Source organism: Biomphalaria glabrata, chromosome 1 (genome assembly GCF_947242115.1).
Source record: "Biomphalaria glabrata chromosome 1, xgBioGlab47.1, whole genome shotgun sequence".
In the NCBI taxonomy this organism is placed as follows: domain Eukaryota; kingdom Metazoa; phylum Mollusca; class Gastropoda; family Planorbidae; genus Biomphalaria; species Biomphalaria glabrata.
Window position 1 is genome coordinate 74,272,523 of NC_074711.1, and position 18,189 is coordinate 74,290,711.

An 18,189-nucleotide genomic window follows, 5' to 3' on the forward strand; every position below is an offset into this window, starting at 1 on the left:
TTTTGTATTTATTTAGGCAATCTTACTGTCTTTGTATTTATATAGGCTAGTGTGATGTTTTTATATTTTTATAGACTACCTCACTGTTTTTGTATTTATATAGGCTAGTGTGTTGTTTTTGAATTTATATAGACTACCTTACTGTCTTTGTATTTATATAGGCTAGTGTGATGTTTTTGTGTTTATATAGACTACCTTACTGTCTTTGTATTTATATAGGCTAGTGTGATGTTTTTCTTATCTTCTGGTTCTTTACCTTAGCGAACTTATAAAAACTAGATTTATGTGCCGGTGTGTGTGCGTATGTGTATTTGACTTTATAGAGAGGGGGGGGGGAGGTATGACGCGGAGGATATATCTGACAGGTATATTAGCTGTATGTCTTGTCCGACACGATTCCATTGCGACACTTTCCCTTCAAGCCCTCCTCCCCTCCCCTTTCCTCAAACCAAAACAGGTAATGTCGTCTTGAGTCGCCCGCTCTAGCGGAACTGATTGTGGCGAGCTCGCGCTCTAAACCTTGTTAATTGATTACTTTTTTTTTTCTACCGACATTTCTTTCAAAAGTTGGATCTCAGAAATCAGTTATCGATTGCTTCCAATTCTAAATTAGGTTCTAAACAAAAATTAAGCATAGATTTAGGTATCGATTTCAGAAAGCTGCCATTTTCAGACTCGGCGGAAACTTGGAAAGGGCTGGTAGTCGTATTCGTAGTCTGGTAGTCGTATTCGTAGTCTGGTAGTCGTATTGTATGAAGTGGTGACGTAATCTGAACCTGATTAATTGTATGGTATAGAATCAGATACTGCACACTTTGTTACTGTCCCTTTTACCTGTGTTAACACTCTAACGTGTAATACAGCGCATATCTACTCACAGTGTCTGCCTGGAATCAAGTTGAATATTTAAACATTTTTTTGTACCAAAAAAAAAGGTATCGATGAAAAAATAAAAATAAATTAATTATTGGTAATTATTTTTTGGTATCGTAAAAAAGAAAATAAATGCTACTTATTGAGAGATGTCACTGTATCTGTGGAGCTAGGTTCCTTCTTACATTTTGTACAAGTTTCTTCTTCCACTTTGTCGGATTAAGTTTAAAGTTAGCATCATTATTCATAGTCGATGACAATACTTGAATCAATAAAAAAATTTACCTAATAGTTAAGAAATTAGTGGTAACAAACTAATTTTGTTTTCTATAGAGAAGGTAGCTTGTTCCTGCAGTATTGAAATATATGGCAGTGATTGTGATGTATTTTGTCATTATACCCCTATGGTAAAAAATAAAATCATTAGATCTACGGATATTCACTTTTTGTTTCGCCTCATATTTAGTCACGTCTTACCCGGGCACCAATGTAGGACCCGGACACAAGTGTAGGACTCGGACACAAGTGTAGGACTCGTGCATCAATGTAGGACCCGGACACAAGTATAGGACTCGTGCATCAATGTAGGACTCGGGCACAAGTGTAGGACTCGTGCACAAGTGTAGGACCCATGCATCAATGTAGGACCCGGACACAAGTGTAGAACTCTTGCATCAATGTAAGATCCTGGCACCAGAATAGGACCTGAGAACCAGTGAATGGCCCGGGCACCAGTGCATGGCTTAAATGTCGAGGCTGATGACCTCTTGTCCTTCTAAGTCCTTCAGTATTGTTTCAGCTGTACTTTGGGTCTCTGTCATCAAGTCTATTGTTGTCAACAGCATTCTTTGGTTTCTCGTGACACAAATGTCCAAGACCTTGAGGCTAAAAGTACTTCCGCTCACACACACACACGTTTGTTTGTTTTTCTTTAGTAGCTGATTATTATTCTTACATTTTTCATACAAACAGAAAATAGTAGATCTCGAGGGTAGAAAAATATAAATTATTATTCTTAAATGATATTGACTAAAATTCTTAATATGTAACCCATTATCCCCAAAGCTCTTTTACTCCCCCCCCCTTTCCTGAAGGTAATGATGGAATAGAAAATTTGCATGAATATTTCAGTTGCACTAAATAACTTCAAGATTAATTTGAAAACTTTACAATCTGATACAATTTCTAATTGAGATTTCTAACTTTTGTTCTGTTAAAGTAAAAAAAAACAAAAAGAGTCAGCAAATACACACACGACACACTTGATCAATACACACACGACACACTTGATCAATACACACACGACACACTTGATCAATACACACACGACACACTTGATCAATACACACACGACACACTTAATCAATACTCACACGACACACTTGATCAATACACACACGACACACTTGATCAATACACACGACACACTTGATCAATACACACACGACACACTTGATCAATACACATACGACACACTTGATCAATACACACACGACACACTTGATCAATACACACTTGGCCATGACACACTTGGATATTGTTTCATTTCGTATCAGCATCCTTCGTGTGAGCAGCCAAATACACGCTGCTATGGTTTAGTAGCAATAACAAGTGGTCAACAAAGTTCTAATTGTTTTCTTGAAGATAAAGTTTCACATTTTTAACATTCCTTGTAATTCTTTTGATATTTCTTGGAGGGAAACAAAGATAAAAAAACAAAATTATGACATCTTTACGTCTGCTACCGTTGGGACGGACCACGTGACGCAAGGGGAAAGTGCTCAACTTTGTTGTTATTGTCGTAGTTGTATTTGTGTTTGAGAGTACTTTTACGTATTTGTTTTAGAGTACTTGTATGTATGTATGTGAGAGTACTTCTGTATCTCAAATGAAGTGGTTGCAAGTCCCAGGCTCAAACGTGTCATTTTTGAACTGGCGCATCGCTCATTATCTCTGACACTAATTGTACTCTAGTCGCTAGGCAACAGTTTAGGTCGATGGGAATGGGGTGGCGCCCAGGTGGCCTGATTAAGACCAGCGTGACGTAGTGACATAGGTCAAGACCTTAAGTATCCACACGAGTTCTCCACCCCTGTCCTGAGATATCAAACAAAAACAAAATATCAAACTGTCACAACACACACACACAAGATGTCACAATGTGTTGTGATGCCGGGGATTTTACTTGAATTAAAAATAGTTGAATAAATGACGATCTAGAATCACAATAAAAGATTCTTTGTTAAAACAAAACTCTGGAACTTTATTTAAATATAAAACTTAAGTACAGCTTATGTACAAATTACAGATCAATCAACACAAAATATCACAAAGGCTTTTAAAACAGAGCTCTTAGAAGACCGACTGACTACTATGAAAATATTTTATCGACTGGCGTTCTCTCTACTCTCGCCAATTCTCTGGCGCTAACTCTTTAAAAAAATCTCTTTGTTTAATTTCAAATCAACCAATAGATTTGCAACATCATAATCACGTCTTGGGTAAAACCTGAGGTGCTGTCAAGGGTCTAGATTTGTGGGGTAATTCCTGAGGCTCAGTCAAGGGTTTATATTTCTTTTAAATGTGAAATGTACAAATAATTCTATAATGGCATCTGTGACACAAACAAAAACAAAATATCAAACAAAAACAACAAACAACAAAAATAAGGACTAAATTTATTGATTGATTTTGTGGCTTGTTTGTAACTCACTTCAGGACTTACGAAGGAGCTTCATTTGACTCTCACATCTCACTGGATACATTAGCAGGGATTCTCATCTGTTTCAGTTGTGTACACATGATAGGTGCGTCTGCTTGTCTCTGCTGTACACGTGTACACAAGGTCTGTACACAACCTGTGCTCTGTCCTCCTACACGCCATATCAAGTTCAGGTTAGGACACACTGCTCATCCAACTCACGTTCTGTGTGTGTCGCGCACGTGTTAGAACTCACGTAGAGGCGGATCCACTCACGGTCCTTAGCGCGCTCTGTTCATCTCTTTGTCTTTGGGCACTTTACTTACTTCTGATGTCTTTCTTTCTTCTCCCCCCCCTTTCTCTCTCTCTTTTCTCTTTCTCTCTCTCTTTTCTCTTTCTCTTCTCTTTCTCTTCTTTGAAGTCTGTTCTCCGAGTATGGACAAAGGGATATATATATATATATATATATATATATCTAGTACATCGATGTTTCTCAACCTTTTCGTCCAAGTACCACTCGAGTGGACTCTTGGTATTTCTAAGTAATCCACTTTCGTCTGCTATCACCTACTCACACACACACACACACACATTATTCTTAAAACGTATTTTATAGTTGCGCCATAACATTGGTTGTTGTTTTTTTCTAGTTAACTCCCCTTCCTTAAATAGTCCCGTCGTTTGCCCCAGAAGTTACGTTTAACTCAGGTTGACAAATTCAACTCTCCAGCCGATCATTGTACTTCGTTCTAACCGATACAATTGTGTTTGTATTTGTGTCACCTTCGTTGTTTTTTCTTAAGCTTTATAAATTATTTTTTAAATTCTAGATCTACTTTATATTTTCTATTTATATATTTGTAACTGTGTTATAAACTTTAGTTTTGTTTGTTATGTATATTAACTTTAGAAAGTTGTACATTATTTCTAGAGGATTGTGTAGTGTAACTGAAGAATTGTGTTTGGTAATTGTAGAAACGTCTGTGTTTTCCAAACTATTGGTCCTAGACTTGCTGTAAACACCAATGTTAAAGTTTTCTGTAATTAATTCAATTCTCTGGACATAGGAAACGAATATTTCATGAGTCCATTGGAGTGAGTTTACAGAGAGGAAATATCAGTTCAATAAGCACCTTACTTTGTGCTAAAATGTGTTATATATTTACAACCTAATAGCGCCTTTCTTTTAGCAACAATGTGCTTAATGGTGGTCAGGAAACAAAAGGTGATTGTTTGGTTTACTGTTCTCATCTAAACGGTGCATATCTAAAGTCTTTTTTTAAATCTGAAATCCTTAGGGATTGGGGATTTACATCGCGCAAAATATCGTCAGATTTTGGTCCATTTGTTGAGACTTTAAGTCAAAATATAATTTAAAATACAACTAACTTTGGCCTTTGGGTGTGTTTTGTAAAATCAGTATGAGAGTACTGTACTGTATTCGATAGCCATTTCAGAGTTGAGGACTTAACTTACTGATTATAAGTTAAGTACCACTTTTGGTCATCTGTTTCTATGGCCGACGTTAACAAGTGTGTCATGTGGCCAGCACAACGACCAACTGCCTTTACTTTTCCTAACTAATGCCTGGTACCCATTAGAGTTGATGGGCTCAGGGGATCCCCAAAGATACCAAAATTCAAAGTCTTTAAGTTTTCGCCGAGACTCTAATCCGACGCCTCTCGTTTCAGAAGCCAATCGGTTTATCACTCAGCCACCATGACTCCTACCCCTTCTACTGATTAGAGCTACTACTGGTCTATCTACTTTACAAATTTTCGCTAGATCTATCGTGATGGAAATGTGCAGTCCATCCTAAGGTCCCACTAGGGCATCATAGATTTAGTCTTTAAAAACCAATTGGTGTCTCCAAAAAAAAAAAAAGGCAAAAAACATTAACCAATCATTAATGTAATTACTGGAATTAGAAGTACCGTGTCTGTCGTCAAGGGTGGCGGGAACAGTGTCACGATAATGGTCTGCTGCAATTAGTGGGCTCACAAGACTTACCTGTTATCTCCCCTCTCGCTTTGCATGAACCAGTGAAATTTGTTAAGTTCTTTCCCTTGTTTTTCCCTTTTTACATTCTTCATTTTGTTTTTTTCTTTCTTCTTCAGAATTTGACTTGGATTTACTTGACCAAGAACTGGACAAGATCGGTGGGACTGTAAGTAGACATTGTTGGTTCTTTATACATCGTGGACACGAGTTGGTCCACTTAGTCACGTAGAGAACTGATTATTACTAGAAAAACAACAACTTTTGAAACAGACATAGAGCCTCAATCTAGTCTAAATGTTCAGTTCACAAGTAGAGGTACACTTGCATCAGAAATGTCTACGGACTTACTTTCTAGATCTAAATATTCAGAAACTTTCAGGGGACATTATTAACTGTTGGCCTCTATTGCAATTGGTAACGACTGGAAACAACAACAAAAAAAAAAACATACATAATCTGGATCTAGTATAAAATAAAAATGGCCCACAGTAATAAAATGTCTAGCCACCTCATCTTCCCCCTCCATACCCCCCCCCCATGCATTCTTTTATTTCGTTTATTTCTTTAGCCCTCCCTATCAAAGACCCCCGCCCCCCTCCTCTGTGTATAAACAAATGACAACACATTAAATCATTCAGCTGCGACTGTGTGTCCGTGTGTGTTTGGTTCCCATTGCACGACACATGTGTAAGGTAGATCTAGTTACGCGAACAGGTCATTCCTGCACTTTCGCATGTCGTGACGCAATGCGCTCGGGGGGAATTTCCCCCATCGAATGTAGGTCATGCTAATTGTTCTCGCGTTGACACGTGCGCCAGCTCACACCCGGTTGACGAAACGCGCGCACTTTCAGAGCTAAAAATAGAACCGTGCGGTGTTGTTTGTTTGCTTTCGTTTTTTTTTTTGTTGTTGTTGTTGTTGTTGTAAGTAGGTAAATGGACAGTTTCCGGCTATTGACAGGGGCTGACCTCAGCGACATAGTCGTAAGTCATCACGTCATCATGACGGAGCGGAACTTCGACTAGAGCAGTGGTTGCCAAGTGGTTGACATCGCTATCTCCGATCCCCTCCCCCAGTTTTATAGCCAAAAACCATCAAACAACGTGTGCCTTGTACTGGGGCGAGTAGAAATGCCTTTTAAACTCTCGACCTGACAAATCTATCCAAGAAATGAAACAGGTCGAAAAGAAAAGACCAACAGAGGGAGATGTACGAAATCCACTCGGCGGGCCAAACTTTGATATGTGGCCAGGATTTACACATTTCTGACAAACACTTCAAAAACAAACAAAAAAAAAAGAACAACATAAAATCCATTGAAATAATCAAGCACCCTGGGCAGAAGTTTCCAGGGACCTAATAGCATCACATCACTAGGCCGGATAGTACCACGTCTTGAGCCGAATGTGTTCCGCAGACCTCAGATTGTACATCACTGGACATCACTATCTAAAAGATACCTTACGAAACTTGTAAACGACTGCCAGAGCGGATAAAAGCTCTGTATTATTCATGTAAACATATAGGGATGACATGTGACTTGCGCTGGAATTTGGATTAAAGTGAGGAGGATTCGCGCAACAATCAACCAATGTTTATGTGTGGTGTTGGGTCTGTGCCAATCCGCGAAACGAGAAATAGTGCTTGAAAACAAACGAAAAAATACGTTTTGAATTGAATGGTCAATGTTGTTAAAGGGAGATAAAACACTCGTGACACAAGTAAGTACTTCTGTCGAGGCGTAAGGCGTTGTGATTCCCTCCTCCTTGAAGCCACGCCCACGTGTACCCCAGTACTTGTATCGGTCTTACTTCGCCATCAGCAGACGTCAATAGATACACGAAACTCATCAATGTTTGTGCATGAACTATCGATTGAATCTTGACGTGGCATTGTTGAGCCGCCACATTCCTCGTGCCTGGTCCACTTTCTGGACATGACGTCACGCGTGTCACTTCTCAAGCGAGGTCACTTCCTCCAATCTGCACTCCCTCCCTCTCTACGTTGGCATTAATTAATTAATGACCTCCATTTAGACCACCGCACATTCTTCGAATTGTGTAACTTTCTGTAGGTCAAAATAATATTTTATTTTTTGGAAGTTCAACATATCCGCTACTCCCTAAACATGAATACCGTGTGGTAAGCATTCTAGACTATGGTCTTGTTTCAGTTGTCCAGGGTTCGAACCCTGGATTGTTTTAAAGATTCTATTACGACATATATGGTCCAAGCTCGAACGCATAAACATATGCGCAACAGAATTCTCTCACATACACATGATAAATAAACAACATTGGATTCCATCAGTGTAAACATTGCCTCGTCAGGTATCATCGGTGGATAGTTCCGGAACCAGACAACAAAGTCACTGTATACAAGTTATGAACTTTAACAAAACCTAATCGTGTTTCTACATGTCTGAGTCTTTCTTTTAAAGGAAAGTCTGTAATTAATAAGACAAAAAGTTCAAAGAAGAAACTTTTGGACTTTCTATTTCTCTTGTTCCTCTTTAAGTCCTAGGGATTTTAAAAAATCGGATTAGAAAGAACTGGGACTAAACAACAACAACAACAACCTTAAAGTGTGTTTTGAATTCAGGTCTACATACAATTGTGTAGTATTGGAACCTGTTGACCTCTGTAGTAACAAATCGATATGATCGATATGATAATATCAAAGATTCTTAGTTATGATTCTTAATTATGACTTGCCATCAATTCATTATCTTTCTATCGATTCCGTATCTGCTACGTCAGTTGTATTTGTAAAAAAAACAAAGTATCGCGAAGTCAGTTGTATTTGTAAAAAAAACAAAGTATCGCGAAGTCAGTTGTATTTGTAAAAAAAACAAAGTATCGCGAAGTCAGTTGTATTTGTAAAAAAAACAAAGTATCGCGAAGTCAGTTGTATTTGTAAAAAAAACAAAGTATCGCGAAGTCAGTTGTATTTGTAAAAAAAACAAAGTATCGCGAAGTCAGTTGTATTTGTAAAAAAAACAAAGTATCGCGAAGTCAGTTGTATTTGTAAAAAAAACAAAGTATCGCGAAGTCAGTTGTATTTGTAAAAAAAACAAAGTATCGCGAAGTCAGTTGTATTTGTAAAAAAAACAAAGTATCGCGAAGTCAGTTGTATTTGTAAAAAAAACAAAGTATCGCGAAGTCAGTTGTATTTGTAAAAAAAACAAAGTATCGCGAAGTCAGTTGTATTTAACGTAATTTGTATTTATGGTATCGCGAGGGTAGTTGTATTTGTAGTATCGCGAGGTTAGTTGTATTTGTAGTATCGCGAGGGTAGTTGTATTTGTAGTATCGCGAGGTTAGTTGTATTTGTAGTATCGCGAGGTTAGTTGTATTTGTAGTATCGCGAGGTTAGCTGTATTTGTAGTATCGCGAGGTTAGTTGTATTTGTAGTATCGCGAGGTTAGTTGTATTTGTAGTATCGCGAGGTTAGCTGTATTTGTAGTATCGCGAGGTTAGTTGTATTTGTAGTATCGCGAGGTTAGTTGTATTTGTAGTATCGCGAGGTTAGCTGTATTTGTAGTATCGCGAGGTTAGTTGTATTTGTAGTATCGCGAGGTTAGTTGTATTTGTAGTATCGCGAGGTTAGTTGTATTTGTAGTATCGCGAGGTTAGCTGTATTTGTAGTATCGCGAGGTTAGCTGTATTTGTAGTATCGCGAGGTTAGTTGTATTTGTAGTATCGCGAGGTTAGTTGTATTTGTAGTATCGCGAGGTTAGTTGTATTTGTAGTATCGCGAGGTTAGCTGTATTTGTAGTATCGCGAGGTTAGTTGTATTTGTAGTATCGCGACGTTAGCTGTATTTGTAGTATCGCGACGTTAGCTGTATTTGTAGTATCGCGAGGTTAGTTGTATTTGTAGTATCGCGAGGTTAGCTGTATTTGTAGTATCGCGAGGTTAGTTGTATTTGTAGTATCGCGACGTTAGCTGTATTTGTAGTATCGCGACGTTAGCTGTATTTATAGTATCGCGACGTTAGCTGTATTTATAGTATCGCGACGTTAGCTGTATTTATAGTATCGCGACGTTAGCTGTATTTATAGTATCGCGAGGGTAGTTGTATTTGTAGTATCGCGAGGTTAGTTGTATTTGTAGTATTCCGACGTTAGCTGTATTTATGGTATCGCGAGGGTAGTTGTATTTATAGTATCGCGACGTTAGCTGTATTTATAGTATCGCGACGTTAGCTGTATTTATAGTATCGCGACGTTAGCTGTATTTATAGTATCGCGACGTTAGCTGTATTTATAGTATCGCGACGTTAGCTGTATTTATAGTATCGCGAGGTTAGTTGTATTTTTAGTATCGCGACGTTAGCTGTATTTGTAGTATCGCGACGTTAGCTGTATTTGTGGTATCGCGAGGTAGATGTATTTGAAAATATCGTTCATTTGATAACACAAACACGAGTAGAACGTCCTTGAACTATGGAAACAAAATGCCGAAACCAATGACACATCCCTCCTTATTGCAATCTTAAGAGCTCTTCGTTTAATAGAGGAGAAAAAAAAACAACTTTCCCATCCAGGAAGAGGTCAAGGTAATTTCTCTCTACGACAACAAAAGTATCTTGGAGTTGTTTGTTATGGAATACTAAATCTTTTATTAAGACTGTTTATGCTGCAACAGTTACACAAACTGACTGTCCATGAACATTACGGCTGATGTGAAGGTTTTTGTGGGGATCACTTCTCGTCTGGACATTAAACATATCACTTAAAAATAAGAAGAGGGGAAGGGAGAAATTGAGGGGAAAAAATGAGTCCAGGGAGGGGCGGGGTTAGACACAAAACACGTGACTTTCTGCGGGGGTCCAGTTTGCATAAATGTTTATTGGAGATTTGTTGTTGTTGGTTATATTGGACTGACAGGAGCTGAGTCAGAGTAGTCTCCCCTTGACTGCTTGAACACCGTTCAGATTGTCTCATCTGATGAATTAAAAATCGTTCGGTCAGTATAAATTGCAAGGTAATGTTCGAGGTATTCTTGAACAGTCACATGGTCGAGGTATTCTTGAACAGTCACATGGTCGAAGTATTCTTGAACAGTCACATGGTCGAAGTATTCTGAAACAGTCACGTGGTCGAGGTATTCTCACACAGTCACGTGGTCGAGGTATTCTTAAACAGTCACATGGTCGAGGTATTCTTAAACAGTCACATGGTCGAAGTATTCTTGAACAGTCACATGGTCGAGGTATTCTTAAACAGTCACATGGTCGAAGTATTCTTGAACAGTCACATGGTCGAGGTATTCTTAAACAGTCACATGGTCGAGGTATTCTTAAACAGTCACATGGTCGAAGTATTCTTAAACAGTCACATGGTCGAGGTATTCTCACACAGTCACGTGGTCGAGGAATTCTCACACAGTCACGTGGTCGAGGAATTCTCACATAGTCACGTGGTCAAGGTATTTTCGCACAAATCGATATGGATAATGTTGATTGATGTGTATTTTAATGTGAAGGGTTAGGACTTGGAAGTGTGTACCATGATATACCATTTTAGCGTGTAGATATAATTTAGGCTGATATTGACTTTGCTCAAACCATCTATCGCAATAACATTGAAATCTTTATCGGACAAGGCCAGGTTTGATCAACAGAGCCCGTAGGTTCTATAGAATCTGCAAACGTTTTAACCTTGAACTTGCCGTCCATGGCTGTCATTCTTTGGATAGCACGTCAATCTTTCACTTTTATTGTGTGTACATTTTCTTCATGGTGCTTTTTAAGCATTTTACACCTTGAACTGATTGCAGGTGCAATGACCTTTTCATCCACCGCTGGTAGGGTTGCCTTAATAATCAAAGTCGGTGCATGGGAGGGGTACACATTAGGATGGGTCGCCAAAGTTTTGATAAGAAGGGGGAAAAATAGGAAAGAAGTCGGCGCTATTGAAGAAGCCAAAGATTTCCGGTTCGTTTTGCGATGTCAAACCCACACTCCCCATTGGCTGTAAAATCGTTGATGCGATTTAAACAATGTTTACTCTTTTTAGCAACACGAGATGCAGGGGGCGGACTGGCGATATGGGCATTAGGGCAAATGCCCCGTACCCGCATGGATGCCTCTAAGACTTGTATTAATTTGTAAAAAGATTTTATAATATTCTTTTCTAAAAGGAGCACTCAGAGCGTCGTGACTCTACGGTCTATTCAAGCTACTACTCTAACGCATTTTTCGAAATAATGTATTAGGCTACATCCGTATGCAGTGCTTCTTGTGGGCTTCACTCCTTTGTTAAATCTCATGCTGACAGCGACTATGAATGAGACAAACATAACGTCATTTATTCCTGGAGATCCAGTCACGTTACCCAACGAAGAAACACTAATGTCAAAACAAAGAAAATGTAGACTTCAACTGATTTACACAGAGATTTTGCTAAAATATGAAACAATCTTGACAGTATTTGTTTTGCCACAAGGATATTAGATTACCTTTAAATAAATGAGCGTGATGCGCTGAGAGCATATAGCATTGTGAGTGTGTAGCCAACTCAAAGCTGTAGATACTTGAACAGGATCTACAAGTTATTAAGAAAGCAGCAGATGACCTTGTGAGGTGGGCGGACAAAGTAAATGAGGATGGAGAGTTGTATTTGTACATTTAAATCCATATGCCGAGACAAACGTGGCTAGGAGTGAAGCGACAGATATAAGGATGTTAAGTTTATTGACAAGGGTGTATCTTGTAATTATATTGTTGTACGAACGAACAAGGTCACTGCATATTAAGGATACGTACAAATGGGCTGGGGGGAAACATCAGGAAAAGAGGCAGAACATTTCGTGACGATGGAGGTTGATAAAGACTTTATGCGAGTAATCCGTCTGGACACGGTTGAATGGTTCGGGGATCTTAACGAGCCTTGTATGTGAATATCAAGTACATGGTTATGTTAATATGGGCCTATATGGTAGCATTTTATTCCACCTTTTAAAGGATCCTATTTTAAGTGTCATTTAGTTGTACCAAATAGATTTTAAAAATCATGAAGGGACCTATGTTACGTAAACCCAGTTTCGTCACATTATCAAACTTAGCATAATGATTTTGAGGACATGTATAATTCGATACCCCTCATATGGTATGTGATTTGGGGGCCGCATTTCATAAAAAGGTCCTGGCCGATTTTGACACTCAGTCCGCCCCTGACGAGATGTCATCATCATCAACAACTGTTTTTGTATTTATGGTAGTACACAATTAGACATGTACACTAGTTCATAATATATATTACATTGGAAGTAAGTAACGCAGCACTAGTTGATCTATATCTATGCAATATAATCATTGCCAGACAATTTAAACTCTTTTGTATTATTAATATCATTAGGTAACTTGATCATAGTTGTTAATATTATTAAAATTATTTTTTCTGTTAAATCTATCACTCAATGAAATAGAAATAAAACAGGACATAAGATTAGAACTAATGTAATTATTTCCCTTTAATGCCTCCTATCCTGCAGCATCGTGTGAGTCTCTTGTCTCACTATTGGACTAAGTCTCGCACTGCACTGTCCTCGGAGTTTTCAGTCGAATTTTTGGTCTTGATTTCAATGAATGTCCATAAATATGCGTGCCCGAGGAGACCGTGCCATTGGTTTCGTCTGCTAGATTCCAAAGCTCGTCCTACTCTCGCGATGGTCTGCATGTGTTTCTGGACTGTTTAAAGCCCGCCATTAGCTGATTGATGAGCGCTGCTCTCTCTCTTTTTCCCCTTCTGAGGGGAGCTGTCTCCCCTTGAGAGCGAAATTTGCTCACCTAATCAAGACTCATTAGTTGCCGGCGGTCCTCCCCTTCCTCTTTCCCGGCTCCCCCTGCTCTCCCGGCTCTCTCTGATCTTCCTGTCTCGCGACACTCGTTCTACTTAAGTCTCCAGCCTGGACACATTTGGCCGGTGTAGCAAATTACAAGTCCACCAAATTCAATCTCTCTTGACATTTTTTTGGGGGGTCCCATTTTTTTCCCATGGCTCGCACCCCCACGAGAAAAACAGATCACTATATGTGGTTAAAACAGAAAAAAAAAAGGGGCAATGAACGTACCCTAATTTGGCTTGTATTAATGATTAAAATAGAAAGTTAATTAGCCTGAAGAAATACGGTCCCTGGCTTTAGTGGACGACTTGTAATGGGAAGCGTCGGTGTGTGAGACTCAGGACTTATAAATTGAGTTAAGACCAAATTGTATTTTCGACTATTGCAAGTCGACCACGTAGATTCTCTTGTGTTTGAAAATATCCCAGAAGTCAACATTTTTAATGAAAGTTTTTCCTCTTTAGATTACAGTTTTTTTAGTTGTTGTTTTTTTTTAAAGGTTTTAGAAGCCAAAATGAGATTTGTTTCCCTTCTTTGACCTACCCACTACATCGGTGGGGTAGACAAGGTTGGACTACTCATTTCAAATCTCCTTATCTTTTGGCTTATGTTTTAATCATAGCTACGGAGCTGGTGTTCCAACACTGCCCAGGATTTGTCCTCCATAAGTCCTTCCCTATTTCCACTGGACCTACTCCGATTCTTTCTTTTGAAAGCTACGAAATGTCAATTTAATTGAAAAACTGTGCCGCTTATATCTGAGAAATATTCAGACCCTTGGTAATTTACATAAGAAGTGAATCACACTCAACTTTTCTTTCCCCGACATTTTGATTTTTTTAGAACCTGTTCTTTATACAATATTATGCAGTAAAAAAATAAAAAAAGAGAAAGCAAAACTGAGAAATGTGAGGCGATATGAGGAAATCTATTTAGAAAAAGGAAGCCGATGAAAAGAGGAAGAAGAGTAGGAGAGATATTAAAATAAACCACGGACGCCACAATGAAAGATCTCTGCTGACGACTTTACAATACAATTAGTTTGCGCTATAAGCGATACATCTTTAAGAGCTCGAGTTTACAGTACTTCAAAGAGCACACACACAATTTTGCTAACCTTTTAAAATAGGCCTACAAGGATTCTCAACATTTCTTATTGGAGATGTTCGTATATGGTGGAAGAAGTATAAATAACAAGCTGTTTGGTGTATCCGGTGTAGGGGTTAGGGTTGATAAGCTATACTTTTAAAAAACTTCATGATATACTGTATGCATCGCCCTTTGTAACGTGTAATTTAGTTGGCAATTTGAAACTTCAATTTAAAGTCCTTGACTTTAGTTTATCGGGAAGTTATCGTGAAAATCGCCACTACTCTTTGCACCGGATGCACCAAAATAGAGTTTTCCGCCGTACACGGTAATCTTCAACAAAGTGCGTGGGAGAGAGATTGCGGAGAGCAAGGCAATGCGGTTAATCCAAAGTGTTTCTGGCTTGAAATCTCGAGGACATGACAGTTTTGGTCTTGATCTGAAGCTTGCATAATATGACAACCAGTTTGTTGGAGTAGATGTCTATGTGTAATCCATGGCAGTTACGCGCTTGCGTGTGGGTGTGGCCGCGCACGTGTGTGTGTGTTTGTGCGCAGGTGTATGTGTGTGTTTGCGTGGTTGTCGTTATTACTTAAGAAACCTGCCAGCATTTCATGCAGTGTACAACCACAGCTCAACAAGTCTTTCGTAACAACCACAGCTCAACAAGTCTTTCGTAACAACCATGTGCATAGCTTACTTTGTGTCAACTCGCTGGCGGCTTGGTCGTGTGGTCTGCTTTATGAACTGTCGTCTCCGTTGTCTCGGGGCAGGGCCGGCCTTTGACATAGGCAAACTAGGCAGCCGTTTAGGGCCTCCGATTGGTGTGGGCCTGTGGATCTTGTGATATAACCGTGCTGTCGTGACTTACGTTTTGAGTTAATATTTCTACAAAACATGAAATAAATATTAAGGCAATCAAACACATGTAGTACATTATACTTTGTGGTCGAAGATGAGCACATTTCTCATTTCCTATGGACTCGAAGATGAGCACATTTCTCATTTCCTATGGACTCGAAGATGAGCACATTTCTCATTTCCTATGGACTCGAAGATAAAAAAAGATAAAGAAGAAGAGCGGAGGATAGAGAAAGAATAAGGTTGGGGAGGTAAAGAGAAAGAAAGACAAAAAATGTGAGAAATCAACGAATATTAAAAATTAAATGTGAAATCATTTCAAGATGTTATGTTCCTCACCCGTCCATTCCTTTTATGCATGTTTCTTTTAAAAAGAAATATTCTAAACGATTCTTGGTTTTATTGGAACTTCCGGACTAGTCAGCGTCCTTGGTGACAGAGAATCACTCAATGCATGTGTGTGTTGGTGCTGAGTGACAGAGAATCACCCAATGCATGTGTGTGTTGGTGCTGAGTGACAGAGAATCACCCAATGCATGTATGTGTTGGTGCTGCTGAGTGACAGAGAATCACTCAATGCATGTGTGTGTTGGTGCTGAGTGACAGAGAATCACTCAATGCATGTGTGTGTTGGTGCTGAGTGACAGAGAATCACTCAATGCATGTGTGTGTTGGTGCTGCTGAGTGACAGAGAATCACTCAATGCATGTGTGTGTTGGTGCTGAGTGATAGAGAAAAGTGTGCGTTGAAAAGCTCCGACCATACAGTTTAGTACTTGAGACAACTTCTTGGTTCTAACCAATGTGTGTAGTTGCGTTAGTGATTTACACACAAACACAATCTCATTGTCCGATATGTCTCAGATCATTCTAGGTATGCACCTTTACAAGCTGTCTGCAGTAAAACCCCAAAAAAAGAAAAGGTTATTTCGGCAATACCTGGCATTTTGGTGGACATGGATGTCTAAAACGGCTCTTAATATTTTCCTAGAAATGTTACAGTTTATGTAATCCATATCTTTTGGAAATGAATTACTAGCTAATAGCTAATCGGCCACGCGGAAATGGTTAGATTGTTATGATTTTTTGAAATATATTAATTTATTTAAATTAAATTTAGTCTGGAACTAAACAGATTTATATTCTGAACACGTCAGCGGGGATTTCCGCATGTATACATGATTAAAGTGTTCAATCAATAAATATATGTTTAATTTAAACACCGTCTTCTAAGTCTAGGTCTATAAGCCCATCATTAGAATTTAGATGTATACATTAGCTTTTTGAATTTTGTAGAGCAAAAGTAGGCAAACTACAACACTTAAGAATATATGCAGCCGCCCGCCGACACGAATAGGTTTCTGCCTTTTGTCAATTTCTTTTTGTTCGTTTAGATTTCTGGTTGTTTTTTTTCATAGAAATTTTAATGCGAGCAATTGATTCAAATTCCTTGTTGTCACAGGTCATAGGCGTATAGGTCACACATCATGGACGCATACATTTGGAGTAGCCAACATTGTCCAGGGGAATTGTATTAGGTGTTATATTTTCTTGTTCATTTCCTCGCACTAGTGAGTCAATAACTCTGTCGTCATCCAGCGATGATTAAGTCTACAAGCTTCTAGAGCTGTAATTGTCTGTCAATGATTAAGTCTACAAGCTTCTAGAGCTGTAATTATCTGTCAATGATTAAGTCTACAAGCTTCTAGAGCTGTAATTGTCTGTCAATGATTAAGTCTACAAGCTTCTAGAGCTGTAATTGTCTGTCAATGATTAAGTCTACAAGCTTCTAGAGCTGTAATTGTCTGTCAAGTCAAATAGTAACACAGTCTGACTGTAGCACATTTCATTAAGTTCTAGTTGTACACATGTTAATGAAAGGTCAAGGATGTTTGTCCAACCAGCAGTATGTATGAAACGTTTTTATTTCCGACAAGACATAGCTTTATATACTGTTTGTATACTTTTCATTGGACTCTGGTATCTCTCCTTATGTGAGGGCTACTGATGGTCTATGTGAAAATATCCAAACCAAGTTATTTCATTTTTTAGCTTGTCTCCAGATTAAAACGTTTAAAGCTTGAATGTGATTCCTTTGGTAGGCCGCCATTTTAAATTATAGATGATCATTAATTCTCGCTTCATTAATTTTTTATGATCATTACATTTTAATTTACAGCAGTTTTTCAATCAAAACTCCCCCGTGACGCCTTAGCAGGAGATAACTCATTATAATATTGCTGAAGCTAAAACTACTTCAGGTTTTCTCCCTTGGGTGAAGGTTTAAATGCTATTCACGGAATACATCTCCCAACTCTTGCGAGTATATTTACTAGTCATTTGTAAGTCCTTATAACTCTCTGATTAATATAGTAACCTATTGATTTTTCTATGATAGTCTTAATGTTGATACGAGCGTCCATTCCACATTATTTTGTTCTTTTAGTTTTAATATTTCTTTGCTTTATTTTTTGTTTTGGTCTGGTGGGATACCATGTTTGTTTTTTAAACGGAAAGTTAGTTCATCGATTATTTTTAATTTAAATATAGAAGTCAGATAATGTAATTAAACATTTTATTTACTATATAACGTGTAATCATGATTAGAAGCAGGTCACATTTCTGAGCCATGGTGGTTATAACAATGTTTTATAAGCAGTACACAAACATAGTTGTACATGTACAATCATTACAAAAAAAGATATACTACTAAATGTGCATGCTTGAAGCTCAAAAGAGAGAAAGTAGGAAAGAGAGGATAGTGTGATATTAAGAAAAGAGAGAGCTGGGGTTGAGGGAAAGAGAAAGAGTTGAG

The 18,189-nt window shown here is 38.4% G+C and overlaps 1 protein-coding gene across 6 annotated transcripts in view; it reads left to right on the forward strand.

The window, feature by feature from the left end:
• LOC106057761 (nuclear hormone receptor HR96-like) overlaps positions 1 to 18,189 on the forward strand; it is a 355,871-nt gene that overhangs the window by 198,033 nt on the left and 139,649 nt on the right. For all 6 annotated transcript variants that reach the window (XR_008775322.1, XM_056013976.1, XM_056013900.1 and 3 more), the window contains one exon: positions 5,692 to 5,741. Coding sequence is in view for 3 of the 6 variants with exons in the window: in XM_056013900.1 (XP_055869875.1) it covers positions 5,692 to 5,741 (50 nt within the window). In the remaining 3 variants the exon portion in view is untranslated. The remainder of the gene's footprint in view (positions 1 to 5,691; positions 5,742 to 18,189) is intronic.